General features: G+C 42.3%; 1 protein-coding gene across 13 annotated transcripts in view; it reads right to left on the bottom strand.

The window, feature by feature from the left end:
• Positions 1-24,930, bottom strand: part of nrxn1a (neurexin 1a) — a 2,153,831-nt gene that overhangs the window by 1,096,920 nt on the left and 1,031,981 nt on the right. For all 13 annotated transcript variants that reach the window (XM_068044956.1, XM_068044955.1, XM_068044958.1 and 10 more), the window contains one exon: positions 18,877-19,315. In XM_068044956.1, the coding sequence (XP_067901057.1) occupies positions 18,877-19,315 (439 nt within the window). The remainder of the gene's footprint in view (positions 1-18,876; positions 19,316-24,930) is intronic.

The following is a 24,930-nucleotide window of genomic DNA, read 5'->3' as shown; positions in this document are numbered from 1 at the left end:
CAAAAACCTATCTGGTTCACTAATGCCCTTTAGTGAAGGAAATCTGCCATCCTTACCTGGTCTGGTTTACATGCAACTCCAGACCCACAGCTATGTGGTTGACTCTTAAATGTCCCCTAAAATAGCCTAGCAAGCCACTCAGTTCAAGAATAATTAGGGATGGGCAATAAATGCTGGCCTAGCCAGTGACTCCCACAAACAAATAAAAAAAAACTTGTGAATAAAGAAGAATGCAATACAACAGACCATTACAGTACAACACACACTTTTAATTCATCGTATTTTCCAATTTGTAATCCCAATTTTGTAAAGTGTTAACTGTCCTAAATTGATATGGGAAAACTGAAAGTTAACATTAATGTCTTGCAACTAGTTAGGCAATGTTACTGATATTGATGATGTCACACAGGCACTTTCGAGAACTAGAACTTTATCAGTGTGAACCTAAAAAGTAGCACAGTATCACAGTTTCCGTCCTACAAGCCCTTTCTGCTAATAGGACAGTGAACCTTTGATGAATGTACACATCAAATTTAAATGACTACTGATCTCCTATAGTATTGCTCAAAAAGAAAACAGGTCTGTCTTCTGGTTCACTGTCTCGGTATTTTATTCTTTTTTTCCCTCTGAATCATTTTCACATATTCTCATTAGAGGTCAGTTTATGTCCATCTGTCTGACTTTCTCACTCTTTTATTCACTGTATAAGTTTCTCTTTCCCTCTGTTTCTTCCCTCTTCTGTACATTGCACAATTTCTCTGTCTGGCTCTCACAGGTAATCCTTTACTTATGCATGCAACTTTTCTCATCTTATTTTAAATTTCCAGGATATGCAGTAAGATTGAAGACGATATTTACTAGGTCAGGGATGGATATCAGGAGTAATTAGAAAGACAGTGTCTGGGAGTTGTTGGAACGTCTGCAAGTGGTAGAAGGAAGAGGGGGTTGGAGTTGGCACATGGGAGAAAGGGAGAAATGAGGAGATAAGGCTGGGTTAGATGGATGGGGTTACGGCCTGAGAGTACTAAAGCAGGAAATGGGCCCTCAGGTCAAGGAGGCTTAAGTGTGGTGTTTAGAAATAATATTGTGAATGGTTGATGTGTATGGGCAGTGGTCTGGAAGCATTTGGAGATTTTTGGATGCAGTTATGAGAAGGTAGAACTTGGAACATGGGGGCAATGGAGTTTGGGGCCTGGGAGGACTTTGAGAGACTGGGATAACTGGAATGGTGGGATCTAATAATATGTGTAAATGTTTCCCCTGATTGTACTTCAGTTTTATTTCAGTACTCTTGATCACGTTCTGCCAGATACATATAAATTTGTTTTATTTTAGATCAAATTCACATTTGATTAAAAAAAAGCTTTCTCTGTGAATATTGACATTTTCCTGTCTCCTCATTGCATCTGTTTTTTTGAAAGCAATAGAATTACAATTTATTTTGTTTATTCTGCAGATGGTGATTGTGTTAAGATTCAGCATTATTAAATTCTAGAAATCACATTTTGCAGATGCTTTGTGAATACAAAGAACTGTGGGGTATGGAGATTGAAGAAGTCTCTCCACAACTAATCAAAAATAAATTTAGTCACTATTCCTGTGAGATCTCCTTTTCAGTCTGTTTTGCTATTCAAGATTTTCCAAGCTTAAGGACATTCAAAGAACTCATCCTGTATATCCTACCAATTAACCTGGTTCATCTTTTTCTTATTTCTGACACTCCCTGCAATGTCTCATCAATGGGAAGGAAGCTCGAACTTCACTTGAAATGGACATCAAGGGCTGAATTTTATAAGGCCCCTGACGTCGGCGGTCATGGTGTTGGGGCCTGAAAAATACTTCCAGGAGAGTCCTGCCACACTCCCTGCGCTGGGAAGGACTAGCCACATTTTACAGACGGCGGCGAGACTTCATGGCAGCCTACCCGCCACATAGCGACGGAGACCTTATTTAAATATGTTGATGACATTAAAAATAATAATTAATGACTTACCTTGTAGTGACAGCTGTCCCACGCCGATATTCTAGTCGGTTTCTGGAAGTCCCGTGCCTTCGGATCGCCAATCGGAGATCCGAGGCTTAACACTGGTGGGGAGGGAGGAGGAGTGAAATTTCCAGGGTCAGGGGAGCGGGGAAAACTGTTTCAATTGGCTGAGGGGATGGTGGGAAGGGGTTGAAGGGCAAAAATCTGTACGTTTGGGGTGAAAGGTCAGGACCAGCGAAACAGTGTTTTCGGGGGGTGGGGGTAGAGGGATATTAAAACCTTGGTTGGTCATTGGGGAGGGTGAAAGAGGAGCTTCGCTCAGTTTTTCAATGTGCAAATTGGCAACACAGTTTAATTTCCTTTTAAAAATTTAAATGTCTTCTAAGGGCTTGAAGCCCTTTAAAAATGGCGCAGGCGCCTGCGCGGTGTTGCCGGATGCTGTTTCTGGGAATGGAGCGCCCGCCCCCTCTACGTCATCAGGGGTGGGTGCTCCACCCTCTCCATGCTAATGAGCAACCACGCGAAATATCAAGGCAGCTCCACGGCGCACGTCTTGTGCATGTGCTGTGCACTTTTTCAAGCTCGCCATGCAGTTCCCCCGCACCAACCGTCTAAAGTCAATGTCAGAAGGCCTGAACCACGTTTGGATCCGGGTTTCATCTGAACATCACCAGTGAGCTGCAAACATCAAACATGCTCCCCACTGCCGTTTGCTGGGAAGATGGGGAATTGACTGGCAGTTTTTTGTGCACCAAGGGTGAGGTTTTCTGCTCCTCCTGGCTCCATAAAACTAATGATTTAAAATTTACTGGACATTTTTTGAGCAGCCTCCAGTGCTTCCTTTGAGAACTGTTGGTTAGGTTGCTGAACAGCTGTGCAGAGTGTGCTTCATACTTTGTACCAGAAAAATCCAACAACCAGTGTGGAGCCTTTGGGCATGACTGCGGTGTCCCCAGCAGACAAACAAGTTGCTGCCATTTGAAAGTCGCTCCCACTGCCTCTCAGAAAATTTTCTAGCCATTCCTGTCACGCGGCCTTGTACATTTGGCAATGTTCGAGCAAGGAGTGGGACCAGCTAACTGTACTAAATCTGCAATAAAGTCTGGTATACATCCTGGAAATCTGATCAGTTAACATCATAATTAGTTTATTTCTTGCAATGCATTTATGGTAACTGGTTAAAAAGGATTTCTGCAACAATATGCTTATTGTAAACTCCCAGGGGATCTCTAAAACTTATTTAACTTAAGACCAATCTGTGACAAACAAATTCTTTAGTGTAAATTGCTGCTATTTAATTGCCCCTTTTTTGTACCATATAGGATAGACTGAGACTTGCTCATCCACAGGTACTATTTCTTAAACACATTTTTTGAGATTTTTCTTTGGCTGGCACTGTTGGGGGATGCTGAACATTGGTACTTGGGCAGGCCCTGACATCTGCCTCCCTCACTGTAAGGAAAAGGGGTCCTTCAACATGTGCTAGGCCCCTCATCAACATATTTAATGGGCTGCCTAAAAATGGACGCCATGATTTTGGCAGTGGGACCAACAACAGCGCAGATTGGAGACAGGCCATCCCCATCACTAAATTGATGTGTTTTGTGCTTATTTTATATCCGTCAAAAAATTGAAGCACTTATCAATTTCTACCCTTACTTTTTTAATGCTTACGCATGTGGTGCATACCGCCAGCATTTTCTGCTTTTACTTTTAATGCAATTATATTGTGTTTGTCATATCAAGGAAGGGATGCCTTATAAGCCCAGGTACTTTATCATAATATCCGTAAGCTTGTCACTATTTTGCACTGTAAGTAATGAATAAATGGCAAACTGTACAAGTACTTTTGAACTGACTGTCGCTGCAGGCAAATCTGTGCTTGGTTCAGAAAGACTCCTTTTGACAGGTCATAAACTGTCAATATATCTGATGCTCAGGCATCCTTTTTTCTGTTAGCAATTAGAATGTCTGTATTGTATGTAAAAGTCAAATTCAATTGTACTATTTGAATATTTCATTGAATGTCAACAGTGTAGTAAATTTTATTGTAACATGCTGAACCTGAGTGCAGTCATTCACAATTCAAAGTTCACATTTTAATACCCACAAGGAGCTGTTTACAGTGTGCAGAATATTTTCCTCATCAGGATGCTGAGATTTTTGTCTCTCCCTTTGCAACTATGTCACAAGTTGGTTCTGTCTGTTTCAAGCAACTTTTCTCTATCTTCATGTCCTTCTCACTTCACTACAACAGTGCTCTTCAGAAGATATATTAGTACAATGTGCAACTGAGGTCAAGTCCAAGTGATATTGTACATTTTAGGGCATATTCTCCTCATCACTGCCTGGATGTTAAGATATTAAACATTACCTGGGCAGAGCGCTGGTCGGAAAGTCTGGGGGCAGGTCGTGGTTGGGGGGGGGGGGGCGAGGCAGGGAATTCATACATCAATAACAGAACCTGCTTGATTTTTTCTACATTAGAATTGATGCTTAACACCCAGTTGGTAAAGAAGAAAATTAATTCCATCAGAGGAGAGCAAAATATGAAGAGACTAGAAGATAAGTCAAAAATGACAATCAGGAAGGAAAAGAGGAACTAGGAATTAGAAATGATAGAACCACATGTAAAAAAAAAAGAGGAGAAATATTAAATAAACTAATCAAACTTAAAGTGGATAAAATATTCTGCACGAATCTAGGGAAGAGATAGCAGGGACATTATTACACATATTTAATAATTTATTAGAAAAAAGTGCAATGTCAGAGAACTGGTGGATCGCTGAACATTGGGCTGTATTTTACCAGCCCCTCGCACTTCATGTTGCAGCGGGGAGTGGGGGGAGCCAGTAAAATTCTGCAGGGAGAGGCCTGCCTCAACCCGCGAGGTCGAGACGGGCCCACCTCATATTACCGGTGGCGGAGGGACTCAGTGAATCCCACTACAGAGCGGTCTTTGGCTGCATCTACACCCAGGCAGGTAGGGAGGGCCTATCGGCCTGCCTGGAGCACTGGCCCCCATCCCCATCCCCTCCCCTCCAACCTACCACTGGATGCCTATCTCCAGGCAGTTAATCTGTCTTTCTTCAAGTCAGGAAACTGGAGAATCCCAGTCAGCCACCTTTAAGTGTGCTTAGCAAGGCTCTTAATGAGCCTAATTGACTACCCATCTCATCTGCCTTGACCCCGCCTCTGCAAAAATAACCAGTGCCGGGAACGAGGTCAGAAAACTAGCAAACCAGCCAGTGAGAGTATTTTTGGGCCTTGTCTGCCTCTGTTCCCACCCTTGGCAGGGCCAAAAAATCAGCCCAGAGAGTGTGTTTCTGCTTGTGGGGAAGAACAAAACTACAGGCCATCAATATAAGATAGTCACCAAGAAATCAATAGGGAATTCAGAAGAAACTTCTTAACAACAAAACAACAACAACATGTATTTATATCGCACCTTTAACATAATAAAACATCCCAAGGCACTCCACAGGAGCATTATAAAGCAAAATATGACACCAAGCCACAAAAGAAGATATTAGGTCAGATGACCAAAAGCTTGGCTAAAGAGGTAGGTTTTAAGGAGTGTCTTAAAGGAGGAAAGCGAGGTCGAGAGAGGTGGGGGGAGGTGCAGGGAGGATATTCCAGATCTTGAGACCTAGGCAACTGAAGGTGCAGCCACCAATGGTGAAGCAATTAAAATCAGGGATGCACAAGAGGCCAGAATTAGAAGAGTGCAGATATCTTGGAGGGTTGTGGGGCTGGAGGGATTTGAAAACAAAGAGGTGAACTTCAAAATCAAGACGTTGCTTGACCAAGAGCTAATGTAGGTCAGCAAGCACATGGTTAAGAGGGGAACGGGACTTGGTGTGACTTAAGACCCGGGCAGCAGATTTTTGAATGATCTCAAGTTTACAGAGAGTGGAATGTGGGGAGACCCACTAGAAGTGAACTAGAATAGTCAAGTCTTGATGTAATAAATGCATGAATGAGGGTTTCAGCAGCAGATGAGCAAAGTCACACGATGATACTGAGGTGGAAACAGGTGGTCTCAGTGATGACATGAACATGAGGTTGGAAGCTCATCTCGGGTCAACTGTGACACCAAAGTTGCGAACAGACTGACTTAATCTCAGACTCTTGCCAGGAGACAGATGGAGTCGGTAGCTAGGGAACAGGGTTTGGAACAGGGATCGAAAACAATGGCTTCAAACTTCCGAATATTTAATTGAGGAAATTTCTGGACTTCCAGTACTGGATGTCAGATAAGCAGTCTGATAATTTCGCAAAAGTGGAGGAGTCGAGAGCGGTGCTGAGGTAGAGCTGAGTGTCATCAGCATACATGTGAAAACTATTTCTGTGCTTTCGGATAATGTTGCTGAGGGGTAGCATGTAGATGAGAAATAGGAGGAGGGCAAGGATAGATCCTTGGGGACACCAAAGATCAATGTGCACACCAGAGGTAACAGTGCAGGAGAAGGAAGTGAAGCCCTTGCAGATGATTCACTGGCTACAATTAGATCGATAAGAATGGAACCAGGTGAGGGCAGTCTCACCTAACAGGAGGACAGTGGAGAGGCGTTGGAAGAGGATGGTGTGGTCAACCTCACCAAAGGCTGAAGGCAGGTCAAGGAGGACGAGGAGGGAAAGTTTACTTTTGTCACAGTCACATAGGATGTCATTTATGACTTTGACAAAAGCTGTTTTAGTACTGTGGCAGGGGCAGAAACTTAATTGGAGGGATTCAGACATGAGTTCTGGGAAAGATGGGAATGGATTTGGGAGGCGAACACACGTTGAAGGACTTTGGAGAGGAAAGGGAGGTTGGAGATGGGACAGTAGTTTGCAAGCACAAAGGGGGGGGTTGTTTTTTTTGAGGTGAGGGGTGATGACAGCAGATTTCAAGGAGGGGGGGTTAACATCTGAAGGGAGAGAACCATTTACAATATTGGCTAACATGGGGACAAGGAAGGAAAGTTGGGTGATCAGCAGTTTAGTGGTATTAGGATCAAGGGAACAGGAGGTAGTTCTCATGGACAAGTGCATGAGGAGACCAAGAGAGTGATGAGAATATAGAGTCATAGAATCATTCATGGCACAGAAGGAGGCCATGTGTGAAAAATATGGCAGAAAGCAAGTGTAAATTGTCAGGGTATGATTACCCTCCAATGTTCTCTGAGTCTGAATCATATGATCAGTGGAAGAATGAAGTGGGATATGTGGACACAGGTTACATCCCTACCAAAGAGGAAATAAGGTCACTTCCTATCAAAAGTAAAATCGGAAGTAAAGTTTTTTGTGAACTGAATACTTGTCAGTTGGATACTGATGAAGGGTTGGATCTTCTGTTAGAATTCTTGGAAGAAATTTACAAAAAAGATGACCTATTGAATGCATATGAGGCAAGGTCAGACTTCGATAGATTTCAGAAAACAGATGGTTATTCAATGGAGGAATATATAACAGACTGCATAAAAGATTGAGGAAATTCAATTTGGAGATCCCGCATGATCTGTTTGCTTTTAACAGAAATTTCAAAAGCATAAGCAAAAGGTAATAACTGTTGACACGAGTAAATAAAAGTACTGAATCATAATGCAGATTTCCTCACACTGCCTGTCCTCTACTTAGGAAGAAAACATTGCCCACAGCCTGATCTGTAAAAATCTGGTGAGCAGCATCCTCCTTCTGCTGTAATATATAATGAAGCATTCATTAACGGCTGTAATTGGACCCTCCCTTTTGGCTATTTGACTGTCAGCTTCCTCATACCAAACTAACTCCTTAACTTCACACATTACACAATACACGGTCAAGTCAAATCAGATAAGGACTGATTCCCCAATTAAACATTTTCACAGAAAGCTCTGAGTTGGTAAGCTGCGGATTCGCAGTGCCTGTCTTTTCCTTTCAATGAGGGCCCAATTGGAGAATCAGCCCTCAAGTTTTTTCTAATCAAAATCTGATTTGTCTAAGGCATAGAAGGAGGCCATTCAGCCTATCGAGTCCATGATGGCTCTTCCCAGAGCAATCTACTTCCCTGCTCGATCTCCGTAGCCCTGAAAGTTTATTTCCTTCAAGTGCCCATCCAATTTGAAATAATTGATTGTCTCTGCTTCCACCACCCTCGTGGGCTGTGAGTTCCAGGTCATTACAACTCGCTGTGTAAAAAAGTTCTTCCTCTCATTCCCCTTACATCTCTTGCCCAAAACGTTCAATCTTTGTCCACTTGTCCTTGTGCCATCAGTTAATGGAACAGTTTTAGCTTGTCTAACTTATCTAAGCCTGTCATAATCTTACACATGTCTATCAAATTTCCCCTTAATCTTCTTTGCTCCAGGGAGAACAACCCCAGCTTTTCCAACCTAACCTTCTAACTAAAATCCCCCATCCCTGGAACCATTCAGGTAAATCTCCTCTGCAACCTGTCAAGGATGTTAATCTTGTTAATTGTATGTCAATTGTTTAATCATATGCCATTGGAGGATGTTAATTAGGGTCTTACTTGAGCACTTACAAGAAGACACTGACTGAGACTGGGGGAGGTTTTTGAGTGAGGAGCTACATGTTTGTAATCCTTTTACTCTGTATAATAAATGTGAAGCTGAGTAAAGATCGGCTCCAGCATCATTGTTCCACAACAAGCTTTCTGGAATTTAACAAAGGCCCCTCACCTCCTTTCTAAAGTGTGGTGACCAGAACTGGATCTAGTTCGGGCCTAACCAGAGTTTTATAAAGGTTCAGCATAACTTCCCTGCTTTTGTACTCTATGCCTCTATTTATGAAGCCCAAGATCCCATATGCTTTTTTAACCACTCTTTCAATATGTCCTGCCACCTTTAAAGATCATGCACATGCACCCCTAGGTCCCTCTGTTCCTACACACTCTTTAGAACAGCACCATTAATTCTATATTGCCTCACCCTATCCCTTCTGCCAAAATACATCACTTCACACTTCTCTGTATTAAATTCCATCTGCCACTTGCCTGCCCATTCTTCTAGCCTATCTATATCCTGTTGCAGGCAGTTCATATCATCCTCATTGTTTGCCACATTTAAAAATAGTAGGCAAAAAAAAAGCAGTAGTGGCTCTATTTATATAAATAAAAGAGTATTAAAGGCTACCACTTAAAATTCTTAGAGAAGGGCCTAAATACTAAAGTTTTAAAAATTAATTGTACCCAGTAGACATGTACTTGATTTGAAATGATGTCAACTCTCCTCAAAATTGACAATATTCAAGAAGAACCATTTCTCAGTAATCAAGTTACAGGATTCCATAAAACACAAAGCGAACGGATTCTGAAATACAGAGTCTTATGTGGTAGCATTAATGGTGGCCTGAGGGAGTCAACTGCCTATTCCATCAATTGGTCTGGTCTTAATTGGATAGGTAGTAACTCTAGCTTCATGCATGTACTTGATACTGTGAAATAAAACTACATATCATTTTCAAACTCTGCTTCAACAATAAAACGAAAAGCATAATACTGTTTACACTGAAAAGCTGAAATGCAAACAGGATATGCTGGAAATACTCAGCAGTATCTGTGGAAAAAAGCTTTGAATTGAGATAATAAAAATCAACATTTGTAAGCGAGACAGAGCAGAATCACTTTTGCTGCTTAGACAATTTCTGGATGATACTTTAGGCAGCATTAATGCCTTCTTATGAGTATAGCCAAATATTTATTTAAAAACTTAATAATGTAAGATCACTGAATAAATTAGATTGCTGAAGCACAAATGTAGATGTGACTCATGCCACACAAAGAAATCAGCAATATTTTTGTTAGACTTCTTGCACAGGTTTCAATGGGCCCACTAAAAGCCAGGTTTATTCCATATAACATTGCTGCTAACTGCATAGTCATTTTATTTCATGTTTTCCTCGACAGTTTGTAAAGCTACAATGACCACTCTAACCACCTGTGAATTGTGTAAGGAGAAGTAGCAGTAAGGCTTTGAAGATTTTGATGCTCATGGATTGCACGGCTGAGCAGAATGTGCGCGGAACATGCTTTGATCAATATCAGGTGGTGGTCCAGCCGAAAAAGAGGACCCCACAGGTGAGCTGCTCTTCATTTTTGTGGCTAACAGGAGTGCTGCTCTGGTCCTGCCCACCCCTCTGTAGATCATCCTTCCCCACCACACCTTCCTTCCATACCAAACCATGCCATACCACACCATACCTTCCGTTGGCCTGAAGGGCAGCCAGGCCACCAAATATGCAGTGGCCCAGAGTCTGTATGGAAGAACAGGGCACTTGGTTTCTGCTGGCCGCAATCCGCTGGCCTAATGGAAATTAGGTTTGATCTTCAAAACCTACTGGGCCCCCCAGCGGAATGACTGGGTGGCCCGCCAGTGTGTTCTGCCAACCGGATACTACTCTGGGGAATGCACCCCATAATCTTTCAAAATGCCTTAGTAGTTATTTCAATCACCTTCTTTAGCCATCAGCTATATAGATCAAAATGGGCTGCAGTTCAATGTCTAGTCTGTGCTGTTCTCAGCCAGATTAACAAAAGGGGTGATTCAGATGGCCACAGTACCTTAAAGGGTAAGGGCGGGTGAAAATTCAACTAAGGTTCCTCTTCCTGATTCCTGTATAGTGACATTAACTGGAAAGTGCCCATTTGTGGATTCAGGTAATGGCAGTATTGCACTTAAGTGTAATTACAAACACAGTTGAATAGTTTACTGACATTGAACTCTGTTCCATGAGTGACTGAAGGACTGCTCTTAACTGTAGGATCAACACCTGACCTTTATCAGGTCACAAGACTGTTGCTTTTGTGCCAGAAGATTATGGGGTGGCTTTATCTTTCACAACTGATGGAAAACTGGGAATAGTGGCTTGGTTGTCCATTATACACCTATTGAAAATGAAAACTGAGCAGTGTGCTGATTTACTTTTAGATTTGTACTCTCAATCCCTTCCTGTCACAGTCTGTCATTTCCCATATTAATACCTTTCTCTCTCGCCTTGTCTCTGCTCTTTGATTTACCACATCCTCCCAAATTTGATCCCTTGCCCCCACTATTTAGTTTAAAACCCTCTGTACTTCCCTAGTTATGCAGCTCATTGCATCACCAGCCCCAGCACAGTTCAGGTGTAGACTGTCGCAACGGTACAGCCCCCACTTTGCCCAGTACTGGTGCCAGTGTCCCACGAACCAGAACCCACTTCTCACACACCAGTCTTTGAGCCAAGCATTTATTTCTCTAATCATATTTGCCCTATGCCAATTTGCACGTGGCTCAGGTAATAATCCAGAGATTATTACCTTTGGGGTTCTGCATCTTAATTTGGTACCTAGCTCCTCATACTGACTATGCAGAACCTCTTTCCTTGTCCAGCCTATGTCATTGGTACCTACATGGACCACGATGACTGGATCTTCCCTCTCCCACTGTAAGTTCTTCTCCAGCCCTGAGCAGATGTCCCAAACCCTGGCACCGGGCCTTCTGGACTCTCGTGTGGTAATAATTTCCTTGCAATTTTAACCTAAATGTACATTTCAAATTGTTGCAGCTGCATTTCAGGATTATTCACTGAACTTATCAGTTCCTTCAAGAAAAAATAATTTTTAGAATTCGATTTCATTATAAAATGTAATCAGTATATTTTATTCTTGAGTGTTGCAGATGTGGAATAAAGTGTGAAAAATGTCTAAATCTAATACTATTTTGAAGGTCCATCTACATTATATGTTTTAGGGCATAGTTAGTGGTTTTATAAGCTTTGAACATTTTAAGACCTTAATTAAAATGTCCTGAGTTTTCCAACAAACTCTAATAGTCTGTGCCATTAGTTAAATGCAGAGTTTTCTGTTGCACTGTCATCTTGGGGTATGATGCTCTGTACTTACAGAAGGAATGATGCTTGTAATTCACAATAGATCTAGCCTTGCTATTAGAGGTCACAGCATCTGCTATTTGTTTTTCAGTTACTCTGTGAAGATTAAATGCTCTAATACAGTGGTTTGTCTTCTGCAAAATTTCATGTAAAGATGCAAGAGTACAGATAAATATACAATGTACTGTATTTATGTAGATATTGTGTATTACAATCAAAAATTTCCTTTGTTCATCACCCTTTTTGCCTCCATTACCACACGTGGGAGACTAAGCATTAGAATGCATCTTGCCCCAGCAAAGGCCTGTCCACTGCAGAGAGAAGGTACCATCACTGCTCGTCCCTCTGTCAACAGTATTTACTGTCAAAACTATTAAACCTAAGTATGTATGGAAAGCAACAAACTGGCCTTCAATATAGAAAAACATCCCATGGTTCAAGGAGCACTGATACTGGACACCAGCCTGGAATTTCCTGGAATGTTTTGATGCAACTATGCCATAAGAGCAACGCTGTGCTCATTTTGCAAAGAAATTTACATGTAACTGATTTACTCTAGTTTGACAACATAGCAATGCGCAAATTTCTGAGATTATTTGCACAGCTGCTGATTTGTATCTGCCAGGCCCTACTTGGCCCTTGCAAAAGACAAGAGAATGTCAATATCCTGAATTTATGCTAATTCTGAATGGGCATAAATTTTTGCCTAAAATGTTAAGGGCAGCAAGACCATAAGGCACTATTTCTGACATTTTACAGTTTTTTTTAAAGCATTTTTAAAGATTTCTCCTTACTGAGATCTGCACTGTAATTGATATATCTTTGAATTTTTTATGTTATCAGAATCTGACATGAAAAAGAAAAACCTCGACAGTTGCAGTTTCCTAAACTTGCAGTGTATAAATGATAGTTTGATGACTTTGAACTTTAATTTTCATGACATCAATAAGATAAGAGAAGGTCTCATGTTTCATGTTTTCATTGGACCCTGATTGTTTATTCTGATTTCCTCTTGTTTTATGTCAGCTTTTATGTTCGGGTATGCTAAAGTGATGGCCAGGAAAGGTGCCATCAGCAAGATTGGCAAAAAAAGTGTGTATAAATTTTAGTGTTACATCATGGGAAATGTGATCCAAGAAATTCTGGGCCATTAAGCATGATTGGGCCACTGGAGAGAGATGACCAAAGGCAAGGTTGAGTAAGTAGGTTTTGAGAAGGCTTAAGTGTCTTCATATGATTGAAAAATTACTTTTCAAAGCTCACTGAGGGAGAACTAGTAAATAAGGCAAGTAAGACTAAGAGGAAGAGCAGGCAGGGAGATGTTGCTGAGCACAGCGGGACTGGTGGTCTGAAGTGCATTTGTTTCAATGCGAGAAGTATAACAGGTCAGGCAGATGAACTTAGAGCTTGGATTAGTACTTGGAACTATGATGTTGTTGCTATTACAGAGACTTGGTTGAGGCAAGGACAGGATTGGCAGCTAAATGTTCCAGGATTTAGAAGCTTCAGGCGGGATAGAGGGGGATGTAAAAGGGGTGGGGGAGTTGCGTTACTGGTGAAGGAGAATATCACAGCTGTACTGCGGGAGGGCACCTCGGAGGGTTAATGCAGCGAGGCAATATGGGTAGAGCTCAGGAATTAGGAAGGGTGCAGTCACGATGTTGGGGGTTTACTACAGGCCTCCCAATAGCCAGCGGGAGGTAGAGGAGCAGATATGTAGACAGATTTTGGAAAGATGTAAAAGCAACAGGGTTGTAGTGGTGGGTGATTTTAACTTCTCCTATATTGACTGGGACTCACTTGGGGCTAGGGGCTTGGATGGGGCAGAATTTGTAAGGAGCATCCAGGAGGGCTTCTTGAAACAGTATGCAGATAGTCCAACTAGGGAAGGGACCGTACTGGACCTGGTATTGGGGAATGTGTCTCAGTAGGGGAACATTTCAGGAACAGTGACCATAATTCCATAAGTTTTAAGGTACTTGTGGATAAGAATAGTCCTCGGGTGAAAGTGCTAAATTGGGGGAAGGCTAATTATAACAATATTAGGAAGGAACTGAAGAATTTAGATTGGGGGCGGCTGTTTGAGGGTAAATCAACATCTGACATGTGGGAGTCCTTCAAACGTCAGTTGATTAGAATCCAGGACCGGCATGTTCCTGTGAGGAAGAAGGATAAGTTTGGCAAGTTTCGGGAACCTTGGATAACGAGGGATATTGTGAGCCTAGTCAAAAAGAAAAAGGAAGCATTCATAAGGGCTGGAAGGCTGGGAACAGTTGAAGCCCTTGAGGAATATAAAGAAAGTAGGAAGGAACTTAAGCAAGGAGTCAGGAGGGCTAAAAGGGGTCATGAAAAGTCATTGGCAAACAGGGTTAAGGAGAATCCCAAGGCTTTTTATACGTATATAAAGAGCAAGAGGGTAGCCAAGGAAAGGGTTGGCCCACTCAAGGACAGAGGAGGGAATCTATGCGTGGAGCCAGAGGAAATGGGTGAGGTACTAAATGAGTACTTTGCATCAGTATTCACCAAAGAGAAGGACTTGGTGGATGATGAGTCCAGGGAAGGGAGTGTAAATAGTCTGGGTCATGTTGTTATCAAAAAGAGGAGGTGTTGGGCGTCTTGCAAAGCATTAAGGTAGATAAGTCCCCAGGGCCTGATGGGATCTACCCCAGAATACTGAGGGAGGCAAGGGAGGAAATTGCTGGGGCCTTGACAGAAATCTTGTTACCCTCATTGGCTACAGGTGAGGTCCCAGAGGACTGGAGAATAGCCAATGTTGTTCCTTTGTTTAAGAAGGGTAGCAAGGATAATCCAGGAAATTACAGGCCGGTGAGTTTACGTTAGTGGTAGGGAAATTATTAGAGAGGATTCTTCGGGACAGGATTTACTCCAATTTGGAAACAAATGAACTTATTAGCGAGAGGCAGCATGGTTTTGTGAAGGGGAGGTCGTGTCTCACTAACTTGATCGGGTGTTTTGAGGAAGTGACGAAGATGATTGATGAAGGAAGGGCAGTGGATGTTGTCTACTTGGACTTCAGTCAAGCCTTTGACAAGGTCCCTCTGGCAGACTGGTACAAAAGGTGAAGTCACACGGGATCAGAGGTGAGCTGGCAAGATGGATACGGAACTGGCTCGGTCATAGAAGACAGAGGGTAGCAGTGGAAGGGTGCTTTTCTGAATGGAGGGCTGTGACTTGTGGTTTTCCACAGGGATCAGTGCTGGGACCTTTGCTGTTTTTAGTATATATAAATGATTTGGAGGAAAATGTAGCTGGTCTGATTAGTAAGTTTGCGGACGACACAAAGGTTGGTGGAGCTGCGGATAATGATGAGGATTGTCAGAGGATACAGCGGGATATAGATCGGTTGGAGACTTGGGCGGAGAAATGGGAGATGGAGTTTAATCTGGACAAATGTGAGGTAATATATTTTGGAAGGTCTAATGCAGGTGGGAAGTATACAGTAAATGGCAGAACCCTTAGGAGTATTGACAGGCAGAGAGATCTGGGCGTACAGGTCCACAGGTCACTGAAAGTGGCAACGCAGGTGGATAAGGTAGTCAAGAAGGCGTACGGCATGCTTGCCTTCATCGGTCGAGGCATAGAATATAAAAATTGGCAAGTCATGCTGCAGCTGTACAGAACCTTAGTTAGGCCACACTTGGGATATTGCGTGCAATTCTGGTCGCCACACTACCAGAAGGATGTGGAGGCTTTGGAGAGGGTACAGAAAAGATTTACCAGGATGTTGCCTGGTCTGGAGGGTATTAGCTATGAGGAGAGGTTGGATAAACTCTGATTGTTTTCACTGGAACGATGGAAATGGAGGGGTGATATGATAGAGGTTTACAAAGTTATGAGTGGCATGGACAGAGTGGTTAGTCAGAAGCTTTTTCCCAGGGTGTAAGAGTCAGTTACTATGGGACATAGGTTTAAGGTGCGAGGGGCGAAGTTTAGAGGGGATGTGCGAGGCAAGTTCTTTACACAGAGGGTGGTGAGTGCCTGGAACTTGCTGCCGGGGGAGGTGGTGGAAGCAGGTACGATAGCGACTTTTAAGAGGCATCTTGACAAATACATGAATAGGATGGGAATAGAGGGATATGGACCCCGGAAGTGCAGAAGGTTTTAATTTAGACAGGCATCAAGATCGGCGCAGGCTTGGAGGGCCGAATGGCCTGTTCCTGTGCTGTATTGTTCTTTGTTCTTTGTGTATAATGGCCAGCTGATTCACAACTACTATTTTTCTTTCGCAGTGAAAGTTAGAATCCAGCTCTATCAATTCAAACTGCACAAAAGGACTTGGGCACACTATCTATGCTGACACCACACCGCAGCATTGTTATATTGGTGAAGGACTGGTCCTTTAATGAGAAGTTCAAACATGGCTTCGGCTGTTTGTTTTCCATGGCAGTGGTTGAGATCACAAGATACCTTGGGCAGCAATCCCCCCTTAAACAACATCAACAACAAACGATTCATCTTCTGGTTGTTGTACATGCCTATACAACATAGCTAATTCTATATAAGAGAAATAAATTGTATGTACAGCATCTTGAGACGTTTCTAAGTAACATAAGAAATTATGGGGCAGGGTTTCCTGATCCCAACCTGCAACTTATTGCTGGACAGAAGCAGCTCCCTCAAAGTATGCTGTTCCTGTCAACGTCCAGGCACAGGCTCAGCTTCACACTCCCAGGAAAAAATGGGGAATGCAAAGGGGTAAAAATTCAGCCAAGTGTATATCTTCCCCTTTTTTCCTGTTCTTTGGCCTGATCTGGCCAAAAGTATGTTTCTTGTGGAAAAGATTAAGGTCAAGCTATTCTAATATTTTTTCAAGCCTTTTTAAAAGTACAAGTGTTGCTGATGGGCTGGGAGGAGGAAGAAAATTAGGGGGTAAAATCTATTCAGCATGGCAGACAATGTTTTGTTGTGCACCACTATACTCTGCCTTCAAGTGGCAAATTACAGTGAGCTTATAATCTTAGCCCTTCAAATAAAGGTGGCAGTCAGATGTGAGGCACTTTCCACAGAGAGAGGACAGAATCAGATGGTGAGCTGAACTGGCTGCTCTTGTGCAGTTCCTGCCATCTGCTTCTGAACTAACAGTGACAGAGATCTCCAAACAGGTGATTTGCCTGATCACTTTACCTTTGTAAGATGTGTAACACAGAGTAAATCTAAATGGTGGGAGAAAAAAAGACAGCAGATACTACCAATTTCACTGAGCCTTGTGCATTAATAACTGTTGTCCAAAAGTAAACTCTTGTCGTTCCAGTTTTAAACAATTTGTGATTCTTCATGTACATTTTTCAATCTGCAAGTTGCAAAATGATATAAAAATAGGTTTAAAGAGGAGAAGTCATCCTTAGAATCCATTATTTGTCTTCTGGAACCTCATTAAAGTTGTTAGGGCATTTTCAATTTTTTTTAAAAATCAACATGTGAGGCTTGACTATGAGTGCTAGCTGGCCCAAATCTCTGTCCCTAACTTGCAAGCATGCAGGCTTCCAGTAAGGGAACTGGATATGATTATAAGCAGGAACCTCTCTCACCAGGGGCCTGGGTGGAAATCAGCTAATCTAGTACAACCTGGAATCAAACTTGGGACTTTCCTGGTCTGTCCAGCTTAACAACTCAATGCAATGATCTCACTCAGCCATTAGAAGGCCCTATAATTTCCTTTTGAGGATGTCTTTCTGTTAACATTTTATGAATACTTTTGCTTAAACCTATAATACTATTGATACTATTGATACATTTGGGGAAGTTGCCAGAAGGAATGAATTAACTCAGAAATGTGAGGCAGAATGAATCAATAGGTGCAACTAAAAATGTAAGATTGCTGAAGAATCCTGAATGAATGACTGCTTTGACTATTATTAACTCTGCTCCTTCACATTGTGGCATTGTACCTCTTCCAAATTAATTCACTCAATTATATTATCAATTGAGAATCGCAGCCAGACCCATCCTGTTCTCACTTCATAGGTACACATGTGCACTTCCAGTCAGGTTACTAAATACCAAACATGAGCATGAATCTCTTTAAACAAGGTCTTGGATGAGATCAGCTAATTTTGATACCCAACTTTTTAAACAGAAATATTAAAAAATGGACTAATTAAAGGTATATTAAAATTGGATTATTCCCTAATCGTCTAAAATTATGACAGAGCACTGATTGCAACGCTCTCTTTAATTGGATCTCAGCTGCTTAACTTGTTTTTAATGCTCATTTTATTGTCCTGTGAATACAAACCCAAGGGAAACATGGATATTTTCACAAAAATACTGGAAACCATTGCAAGTAATGGACAACATATCTCATAAAAATGTCTACTATGCACTGTCAAGTGTGACTGCTTTCATTTAGGCAACACAAGCTCAAAAGAATGCAAGAAGTTAAGTAATAACCTTGACTATTTTCTAAAATTCTTGGGAGTGTAAATTCCATGGAGATGCAATCCTGGCAGTCACCTCAGAATCTCAACAGCAGTAACCTCCACAATTGCCAGTCTGTGGGGGCCAGTGGTCCATCATCTCAGTTGCATGCAACTGGAGGATTCCCATGCTACTATGGATAAGCACATCTTCAGCAGTCTGAAAAATGTGGCATTAGTGATTTGGCAGCGAATGTTCGTTCCCCAACCCCCCGACCGCCCAATCCCCCAGCCCTCCACAATGTCAGACTCCGCCCACAACTCAGAAAATTTCACATTTTCACTAATTTCCTCTTCAGGTCACACTCAATGTGATCTCCACTGCCCGCCTCTTCTGAAGACAGTGCTTCTCTTGCTTTTGGTTGTACCAGTTAATGCTTCATCAAATTGCATATCCCAGCTCGGGTCATGGGAACTCCCAGGCTTGGGCCTTATTTGGGGTGGGCACAGGTTCCAACTCCAAATCAGACTATAGGAAACTCTCGGGCAAGGTCGAGGCCAAGGTGGAACCTGATCTCAGGCTACTTTCTGGCCATTCCTCCTCACTCCCACTGGATTTAATGGCTTTTTAAAAAAGTAACTGATAAGGTTAAAAAGTCTCACCTGATCGTCCATCTCTCTGAAAGTCCACGTGGTACCAGTCTCCATCATTCACCTTCCTTTGAGTGGCTTTTGTTTTAATAGCACCAGATCCCATGTCTAGCAGAAGGTACAAGTGTCCATCAAGCATTTCAATAGCAAAGAAGTCCACCTTTACTATTCGGGGGTTTTTGGCATCTTTTTGGTGTCGTGGCTTGCCGTGACTAAAAAGAATCAGTCCATTTGGCTCAGTAGTGCGAAAGTCAAATGAAATGGAGCCTGTTTTTTTAGCATTCCACTTTGGTAGCGAGATAAAGGATTCAGGGGTTTCAAATGTAATTGGATCTAGTGTTGCAACGTTTTCACATTTGAAGGCCACCATTCCGTGAATCTTCATCTTGCGATCTCCTTGTTTTGCGAGTCGTGATAATTCCAAACGAACATCATTGTTTTTATACACAACCTACAAGTGAAATAATATGGTTAAAGATTGAATTCTTCAAGAAGCTAGCTTTAAGCAATATTACACTTGTTGAAGACAAAATGGCTTCAATTAAGAAAAACATGCACTGAGAGAGGAAAGCACAGTGTCTTCATTATCAAGAAATAATAGGATATATTAAATTGATATCCCATGTTGGCTATTTTACAATGTCTACCTTAAGAGAACATAATTTTCATATAAAAAGAAACATCACCAATGTTGGAATGTTGATTTTTTTCAAGAAAAGCACAGAAAATGCTTGAAATGCACAGCAGGGAAATGAAAATCTAAAAGAGAGCGATGGTGGGATCCTTCATCAGAACTCTGCAGTTCTGAGAAGGGAGTTCCGCTGATGGGTTTAAACCAAAAGATGAACCTATCTTTCCCTTTCAGATGATCAGTGATCTACTCTACGGCCTGAATTTTATTAGCGTGCCACGCTCCAGGCCTGCATGCTTTGAACTCAGCAGCCTTCTGACACGGAAGTGTCACCTAGGAGCCCCGTGATATTACACACGGAGGCTTGTTTAAATAGAGGGGGCAGAGCGGCCACCCACGACGACGTAGAGGGGGCAGCCGCTGCGTCCCTGGCAATGACGTACGGTGCCACCGAGCAGGCACCGCCGCCATTTTTAAAGGGCTTTAAGCCCTTACAATTAATTTTAATTATTAAGGTACATTTATTTGGAATTTTTTATTAACAAATAATAAAGATGCGAGGCCCTTCCCCAACCCCCCCAATGGTTATTTCATTGCCCAATACTTGCCTTTTTCCCTACCCAAACTTCCCCTCCAACCTTCTAACTTTTGCTCTTCATCCTCTTCCCACCATCCTCACATTTAATAAAAATTGATTTCTCTGCTTCCCCACTGATACATTTATTCCTCCCCACTCCCCACCAGGTTCTCGCCTCGGAATTCCATACGGATTCTGAAAGTGCACGAAGCATGAATGGTGACCATAAAATTGGCACGGGACAGCTGCTGCCTGCAGGTGTTTATTTAAATATCATTAATGTTAATTTAAATATTCAGACGAAGGGTCTATCGCCATGTGGCAGGGGGGGCCGCACCAAGGTCCCTCCGCCTCCCGTAATATGCGGCGGGTCCTTCTGGATGCGGGGGTCGAGGCCGGCCTCTCCCCGCAGAATCTTATCGAACTCCTGTCACGATCCACGGCTTCGAGGGGCTGGTAAAATTCAGCCCTATATTTCCAGCATTTCATTATATTTCATTTTCAGTTCACTTTGTACAAACCACAGAAATACTCTCCAGGGGGAAAAAAAGATGAACTACCATCAGGATAATACAAATGCTACAACAACACAATGGAAGATTATCCAAAGAATGATTCTGAGGCGGGATGGCTGTAAATATTGTCACAATTTCTTGATGAAGCTAACGCAATTCAAATGGAAATCTATTAATTACCTCAATGTTCTTATGAATTCAATGGTCTCAGAAATCCACAGGGCGACAGAGTTTCCAAAGTTGACCCCACCAAAGAATATAGCCTCACCTGACTGGCATTTCAATATCACAATTCCAATGTAAAATAGAACCACTATACTTGAGGAGGGTGGGTGGAAATTTGCATGACAGTTTTGCATGACAAAAGGCTGGAAGTGATGGAGATTGCAGCAACAAGCTGCAGGAGCAGCAGATATGTACAGAACATATTCCAAGACTGAGGTAACTGCTCATGCAAGATTTCATTCCCCTTCTAAAGCATGTTTTCAGGTTGAGGTCCTGGCAGAGGTGCCCAAAGGAGGGAGCAGGACATTGGAAAGGGGCAATGAAGAGCATGTCAGACCAATTTACAAATACTAAAATAAAAGCAAAATACTGCGGATGCTGGAAATCTGAAATAAAAACAAGAAATGCTGGAACCACTCAGCATGTCTGGCAGCATCTGTGGAAAGAGAAGCAGAGTTAACGTTTCGGGTCAGTGACCCTTCTTCGGAACTGGCAAATATTAGAAATGTCACAGGTTATAAGCAAGTGAGGCGAGGGTGGGGCAAGAGATAACAAAGGAGAAGGTGTAGATTGGACAAGGCCACATAGCTGACCAAAAGGTCATGGAGCAAAGGCAAACAATATGTTAATGGTGTGTTGAAAGACAAAGCATTAGTACAGATAGGGTGTTAACGGACTAAAGATTGAACAGCAGCAAGTACAAACATGAAAAAAAAACAGTGGGTAAGCAAACTGAACAAACTAAGATGAAATGAAATAAACATTAAAAAAAAATTGTAAAAAATGTAGAAAAGAAAAAATAACTAAAAATAAAAGTAAAATGGGGGGCCTGTCATGCTCTGAAATTTACAAATACTCCTGGATGAAATGAGAAAGACTGCTGCTGCCCATGGGAGAAAGCCTCAAAAAATCTCTTGCATGACATGCAGAGAAAAGTGGCATTGGCACTGAATATTAGCTTCTTCACCCACAGAAATGCAAATCAGTGCCTGATAAAGTTCAATGACTTGAAAAGGTCACTGTTCCTTTTTTTCCTTGGGTACCGTGGGTAGCAGGAGATTCTTCATACTCCAAAATTAATCCAACCAGCAGTAAGTTTTCATAATGCACTTTGATAAAGGAGTTCACTAAGTTGGTACCTTAAAGTGTGTTGCCATCACTCCTAGCAGTAATTACCTACACACAGAACCTTCACTTTAATGCAGAAGTACGATGAGGCCTATAACTTCAGCTGTCTGATGTCATCTGAGACATCCCTAGAATGCCAGCCAAAACATAACGATTTAATCTTGTTACCAGAGAAACCTGCACACAATGCTTATGAGTAGTTGGCAGAGCAGGCATTGCCAACATTAAAGATCTCAGCTTCTGCATGGAAGAGGTCACTGGCCTATTGGAGAGGCACTTTGCTCTAGTTGTGGGAGATTGTGAGAGTAGTGGAATAGTTCAAGCTGCAGATTGGTCGGGACATACCGATGCAGTCACCACATCCCTATAACATGACAGACAGCCAAAGGTTTCTAACATCTTCTCTGTCTCTTTCATCCCACAGGGGTAATGATCAGCTAGGCTTCATATATTGTTGATCGTCCTTTCCTGAAGAATCATCACAATAGTGGACAGAGAAAGATGATGCTGAGATAATGATAACGAGGAGGAGGAAGAGAACAGAAATCTATTCCTTGTGGAAAAATAATAACAATGATAATGGTGATGAATAAAAGTCTGATGATAACCATAAACCACAGGATGGCCCTGGAGTATGATCCTGCCCATGTTTTCCTGCCCCAAACCCCTTGAGGGCATCCTACATCACTTGTTCTCTAAGATGCCATCAGTTGGGGGTGGGTGAGATTGTGGCATCTAGGTGATTCACAGATTGTGGTTAAGGATGTGTCATCTTCCCAATGGAGACGGAGGAGAAGGTTGCCCATGAATTTGAAGTCATGTACCACAAACCTCACTGGCACACACCTGAAAAGCATGTAATTGGAACATTGCAAGTAGATTCAAAAAAAGAATTACATTTATTTAATACCTTTCATGACCACCAGACATCCCAAAGTGCTTCACAGGCAATGAAGTAATTCTGAAGTGTCGTCACTGTTGTAATGTAGGAAACATGGCACACAACATGCTTCCACAAAACAGCAAAGCTATAATGACCAGATAATCTGTTTTAGTGATGTTGATTGAGGGATAAACCTTGCCAGGACCCCAGGAACAACTGCCCTGCTATTCTTTGGAACAGTGCCACAGGATCTTTCACTTCCACCTGAGAGAGCAGACTGTTTTAACAGCTCATTTGAAAGGCAGCACCTGCAACAGTGCAGCACTCCTTCAGTGCTGCACTGGAGTGTCAGCTTTGACTTTCATGCTCAAGTCCTGGAAGGGGAACTTGAACCCACAAACTTCTAACTCAGAAGAAGAAGTGCTACCAACTCATCCACAGCTGACATTGAGTGAAACTTTGAGGTGAGTATCTGCGAAAGTGCAGCAACGAACAGTTGAGACTGCCCTCATTTGCAAGAACATTTGGAAAGCTTATTCCTCATGGCAGTCATCAAAGAAGCAGTCGCATTGGCATTTGTGTCAGCCCTTCTTTCAGATTGTCCAGGGACCAGTCAGTGATTTCTCCTCCATGGAAGTACAGGTCAAAGTCTCTGAAGGCTTTCAGAATTTGGTGGTTGCCATTAAACCAGCCAATAAAGCAGTAAAATGCTGGTGACTGGAATTTTGCTACCATTTCTCAGGACAGCAGCATACGCCAAACATTCGGCCTTGACTCAAGTGACACTGAGGAGGCAGTACCAAGCTGTCCAGGCAGAAGCTTCAGACATGCAGCCAACAGCAGCCACCTTGCAGGATCAAGCTACCATAAGAGGAGGGCCACCTCAATGCCAAGAGTTTTTTGGAACACAAGAGCAGCCAACCACATCATGCAATACTGGCCTTCATGTTATATCCAGAAGGGTCAGATCAGAGAAAGAAAGGCAGCCAAGGGTGAAATGGCTTAGACTCACTTCTGAGTTCCTTGTAATGAAGGAGAATTAACACTTATTTCATGATTAATGTTAACAGAGATACAGGAAAGGGGATACTTCAAGCTTGCTTATTTAATCGGATGATTTAGACTTACGTGGTCAAATAGGGCCAAAGAAGTCAGATGTGATGTTATGTTCTAGGATAGGTACGAGGTTGATGGAGTTGGTAATGTATGTGAGTTTGGGCATGAAGGTGTAATGGCAAAGGTAGGCTGTGTTGAATAGATGAGAACTCTTCATTGATAATTCTAGTTCTGATGCCTCTTGCAGCCTTCATTGAGCAGTCTCATGAATAATTGTTCTCCTGATGCTCATCTGCTTCCAAAGAAGCTAGTATCACCGTCTCAGGAACTCAGTGCCCAAGATAGCAAATTTTGTGGGGTACAAGAAGTTATAACTATGCATAGTACCTACAAGGAGTGTATTGCAAAGCCCTATTGTTCTATCAAGGCACCAAAAGCACCTCTTTAAGACCCTGATAGTTCTTGCAATTCTTAGAGACATCACTATCCACTTTGTCACCCACAAGCCATCACTTTGCTTTAGCTTCCTTGAAGAGCTCAAGGATGTCAGAATTCATCAGGATGAAGGTATTGTGGCAACATGCAGCAAATCTTGTATTGATATGGAGGATTCTATGCATGTTGTCACATAATCTGGACATGGATTGAATGGTAGTCCTTTCATTAAGTTGAGAGGGTTATTTGTAGGAGTTTGCAATGCTACATGGGTTCCATCTATTGTACTCTGCACTCTGAGGATTTCTGCAACACAATAAAATGCTATGGACAGGCTTTTCCCCCGTGGGCTGCTGAAGCCTGCCGTCATGGTCAAATGGGAGTCAGAAGTTCACATTGCATGGGGAACAGTCACCCAACATTGATTTTCCCAAAATTGGCCAATTAAGTACAAGAGGCAGGATCTCAAATCTGCAGGGCAAATAGGAGGACCTTCAGCACTGAAGAAGCAACAGGCTACCTTTTCACGTAAGTAAGAGAGAGGGCACCACCATTTTGAGGTGCCCTCTCTCCAACTTTTTTTAACTTTAAAATAAAAAATTCCCTTAGCAGTCAG

Source organism: Heterodontus francisci, chromosome 13 (genome assembly GCF_036365525.1).
Source record: "Heterodontus francisci isolate sHetFra1 chromosome 13, sHetFra1.hap1, whole genome shotgun sequence".
Classification (NCBI taxonomy): domain Eukaryota; kingdom Metazoa; phylum Chordata; class Chondrichthyes; order Heterodontiformes; family Heterodontidae; genus Heterodontus; species Heterodontus francisci.
This window is presented reverse-complemented; position numbering and strand designations above follow the sequence as displayed.